The 4,061-nt window shown below is 54.8% G+C and overlaps 1 protein-coding gene across 1 annotated transcript in view; it reads left to right on the top strand.

Annotated features, from left to right (window-relative positions):
- Nucleotides 1–4,055, top strand: part of Skor1 (SKI family transcriptional corepressor 1) — a 7,776-nt gene extending 3,721 nt beyond the window's left edge. Inside the window, exons 4-10 of the mRNA XM_033756060.1 lie at nucleotides 42–293; nucleotides 484–681; nucleotides 1,171–1,242; nucleotides 2,560–2,634; nucleotides 2,848–2,922; nucleotides 3,417–3,482; nucleotides 3,958–4,055. Coding sequence (XP_033611951.1) covers nucleotides 42–293; nucleotides 484–681; nucleotides 1,171–1,242; nucleotides 2,560–2,634; nucleotides 2,848–2,922; nucleotides 3,417–3,482; nucleotides 3,958–4,052 — 833 coding nt within the window. The 3' untranslated portion in view covers nucleotides 4,053–4,055. The remainder of the gene's footprint in view (nucleotides 1–41; nucleotides 294–483; nucleotides 682–1,170; nucleotides 1,243–2,559; nucleotides 2,635–2,847; nucleotides 2,923–3,416; nucleotides 3,483–3,957) is intronic.
- Nucleotides 4,056–4,061: the final 6 nt, after the last annotated feature.

Genomic DNA, 4,061 nt, shown 5'->3' on the forward strand with positions numbered 1-4,061 from the left:
CCCCCACCCCGTGGCCCCGCCGGGTCTGACCGGATGAGGAGGGCGCCTGGCCGCGCGCTTGGGTACCCCGGAGGCTCCGGTGAAGCTGGAGCTGCGGGGCACACCGGGGACTGGAGGAGCAGAGAAGGAGCCCGGGCCTCGGAAATCTGGGCGGGCAGAGGCAGCCTCGCCCAGGACAGTGCCCCGCCACCACCACCCGAAAGGTCGCCGCCTGGGCTGCGGTCTCCGCCGGAGTATCGCAGACAGACCCGGCAACCTCGCGCGCTCGCGGTGCCCCAGTAGTTGCGCGCGATGTAGGTCGCTTGTCCCTGGTGGGCTCTGCTACTCGTCATACTCTTTCCGAGGGGCTGGGGAGGGGTCGTGAAGCCGGGAGAAAGAGCAGACCGTGTCATGCGAGGGGGAGGGGTGCCCGGCCCAAAGCCTCGGGGCGCGCGCAAGGGCGCACAGCCGGGAACCAGAGGCGGCCACGACGTTTTTAATTAGGGCTAGGGCGCCCCAACCGCGGCAGCTCTGGCTGTATCGGGGTCACGGTTTCTTTGCCTCTCCTTGAAACTCGGTTTATTGCCTTTAAAGAGCCAGATAAGGAAGACAATCACTCGACAGCCGACGATTTGGAAACGAGGAAATCCTACTCAGACCAAAGGAGTGTCTCCCAGCTCAGTCCCGCAAACACAGACCGAGGTGAGCCCTAAGACTCCTCGTGCCCCGCCCGCAGCTGAGAGCTGGGATCCAGGTCTCCCAGGTTTCAATGGGCTTCCAGGCAAGACATTCATGATCCAGCCTCTGCCAGTTCTTTCCTTCCTCGGCGAGCGGATAACTATTAAATATTAAGAGGAATGGGGTTTCAGGCCAGATATCCAGAGCTGCTGAGTCGTGGATGGCTTGGGGCTCCTTGGAATAGATGAAAAGGAAATGGAGGGACAGCCTCACCTACCGAAAACAGGTCAAAGGCCACTTCCTTCCCAAGGACAACTCATCTTCCCGGAACCCACTCTCCTACTCTCAAACACAGCATGGATGGTCGGTAGTATGGATGCCTGTGACTGTCTCTTCTCCAGGCAGAGGGTCTGGATTAGGTCTCTGACTTGGCACAGTTCCCTGGATGCTCACCCCTCCCCTCTCAAGGCCTCTCCCAAAGCAGCACCCCTCTCACTTGCCCTTGTATCCCAGGGGAAGACGGGCTTGCCTTGGATGTCACAGGAACCCAGCTGGTGGAGAAAGATATTGAAAACCTGGCCAGAGGTGAGGTTAAATCTGCAAAATGGGGGTGTGCTCTGCTTGAGGGTGATGGACCCTACCTGTAGAGGGGGTATAATTCCTATGGTAGGTTTGTAGGAAATCCGTGGCTATTGGGTCAGTTTTTATTTCCCTGGGTAGGCAAGATAATCCTCTGGACACATCCCAGTGCAAAGGTGTACCTGTGATTAGGGAATGGGAAGAGTAAACTAAGTCCCTGGAGGTTTATTGGAAGTTTGAGTTTCAAGGCCAGAGTCTGTTCTGGATAGGCTGGTAAGAAAGTGATGATTCTCAGAACTTGATGCTGTAGCCAATCAGGCAGGACAGTCTGGAGTTCTCCCAGCTCCATGGAAAACAAAACTATTTCCGAAAAGCAAGATTGCAAGGAGACATTTGTTAGGACCATGGGAGAGGTTAGAGCATGTTCCCCCAGAATTGATGCAACCACAGTGAGGGTGGAGCTTGTTTGCAGATGGGATACCCAGGGTTGCTGCTCAGCCTGCAAGGGGGAGAAGAGAGAAAGGGGGAGTCTTGGACCCCACTTTGCCCCGCCATCTTTCATTCGTGTGAGGAACGCCTTCCTTGGGGAGGCTCCAGATGCCAACAGCCACATGGTTAGAGCAGCCTCGGGCACTGGAACCTTCTGGAACTGGGGTCCAACGTCATCCCATGGATAGTCTTGGCCTTGATGGGAGATGGGAGACAAGCATTACTGGCTTTGCATGTTTCTTAGTTACAGATTTTATGGGATGTGCCATTACTTTCAAAATCTGTTTGTTTTCTGATACTGGGGATTGAACCTAGGGCCTCATGAATGCTAGGCAAGCACTGTTTCACTGAACTACACCTCCAGCCCTCGTTTATGTTTTATATGAGGTTTCTTAACCTGGGAACCTCCTGAAATTGTAGGCAAGGTGTTAAGCATGTGTATTTCTCTGGGAAGGTTGCTCAAAACATTGACCAGATTCTCCCTGATTTGTATCCAAAGGAGGGATTAGGATTGTCACTTGGAGAGGGAAGCTGCATTTGTATGGGTCTTCCATCCTCTAAGGTTAGGGAATTAGGAACAATTCAACAGATGACAAGCTGGTTATTGCCATGGAACTAGGACCCCAAATTCAAAATAGGTTCCACCCTCCTGAATTTGATTCTCCTGGGTATCCTACCCCTGGCCTTGTGTCCTTCCTCAAATCCTTTGCATGGAAATGGAAAGCCAGAGTGCTGAAGGCCACTACCACAACTTGGGCCCCGAGACCTCAGTCCTTAATGGTTCCCTAGAATCCCCCTCCTCCTCCTGACCTCTCCCCCTCTCCCCTGTCACAGAGGAATTGCAAAAACTGCTTCTGGAGCAAATGGAGCTCCGCAAGAAGCTGGAGCGAGAATTTCAGAGTCTCAAAGGTACTTCCATGCCTCTCTACCCCACCTCAGCATAGTCACCCGGACCCATTCTGGGGACTGGGTGCAAGCAGCTGTCACCCTAGGCCCGGGGAGATCAGAACTCCCGCTTCTGGAGCGTCAAGCTGGGTGCAGGGGTGAGGATGGGAGGGAGGCGGAAGTGAAGCTGGGGGAAGAGGCTGTGCTTAACAGCTCTCACTTAATCAATTTGCACAGATAATTTTCAGGATCAAATGAAGAGGGAATTGGCTTATCGAGAAGAAATGGTGCAACAGCTGCAAATTGTCAGAGGTAAGACGGGAGTCAGGTGAGCACACGCACGGCCGTAACTGCCTCTCGTCTGGCGGGAGCCGCAATGTTGGCTCAGTCATTTGGATTTAAATTGAAGGTAATTTAACAATTATTTTTTTATTTAATATCCTTTGTATACTCTGATTAGCCTCAGAATGGCAAGCAAGCCCAGCAAACGGCTTGCAGGCATCATTACATGGAGTGATTGAACTTCTTATCGCGGCAATTTCCATGGTTTCTAAATTAAAAATCGAGGCGTAAAATTACCTGGGAAGTAATGCCTAAGTTTGCTTTAATTTTGGTTAGATCCGTCTGCCTTTAAGCGCCATCCCAGGCCATTTCCTCCCTCCGCCAGTCTGCAGTTTGGAGCGTGGGTGCCCCCTCCCCTCACTCCCCCAGTGGTTTGGGGGAGGGGCTGGGGGTGGCCTGGGCTGTGACCCTGCTGGCCGGCCTGAAGGCCGCCTGGGTTTGCTCACCCGCCCCTCCCCTTCCAGACACCCTGTGTAACGAACTGGACCAGGAGCGGAAGGCACGCTATGCCATCCAGCAGAAATTAAAAGGTGCGGACTGAGAAAGCTAGAAGGGGTGGGTGCCATGGCCCAGCTGGGCCCCTAAAAGAGAGAGTGAACGGGTGGGTGGGGAGGACGAACAGGGGCTTGTGAGAGAGAAGGCGGGGGATACTTGGACCAGAAGAGGAAAGCGGGGCTCCATTGTAATGGGGAGCTTATTCTAGAAGGTGGGCTAGGAAGGAACAGCCTTTTGGTCTCTGGGCATCCAAAGACTCTGCCTTCGGAGACACCTGGCCTCGGGCAGGTCGATCCCTCTTTCTCTGAGCCTCCGTTTCCTCTTGTGCAAGACGGGGCTATTGAACTAGAGCGGCGGCTGTCAATCACCAGGTCTCTCTCCTACCTCCTTTCTGGCCTATGGGGTAGAGCACCTCGGAGCCCAAAGGGTTGCTGAGGCCGAGAAGGGGGACGGATGGGCTGCGCGGGGCAGGCGACGCCGCCAACGTGGCCGGTGCGACTCTCTCCCCAGAAGCCCACGACGCCCTGCACCACTTCTCCTGCAAGATGCTGACGCCCCGCCACTGCACCGGCAACTGCTCCTTCAAGCCCCCGCTGTTGCCGTAGGGCCGGCCC

Source organism: Fukomys damarensis, unplaced genomic scaffold (assembly GCF_012274545.1).
Source record: "Fukomys damarensis isolate Sample0158 unplaced genomic scaffold, DMR_v1.0_HiC HiC_scaffold_25, whole genome shotgun sequence".
In the NCBI taxonomy this organism is placed as follows: Eukaryota; Metazoa; Chordata; class Mammalia; order Rodentia; family Bathyergidae; genus Fukomys; species Fukomys damarensis.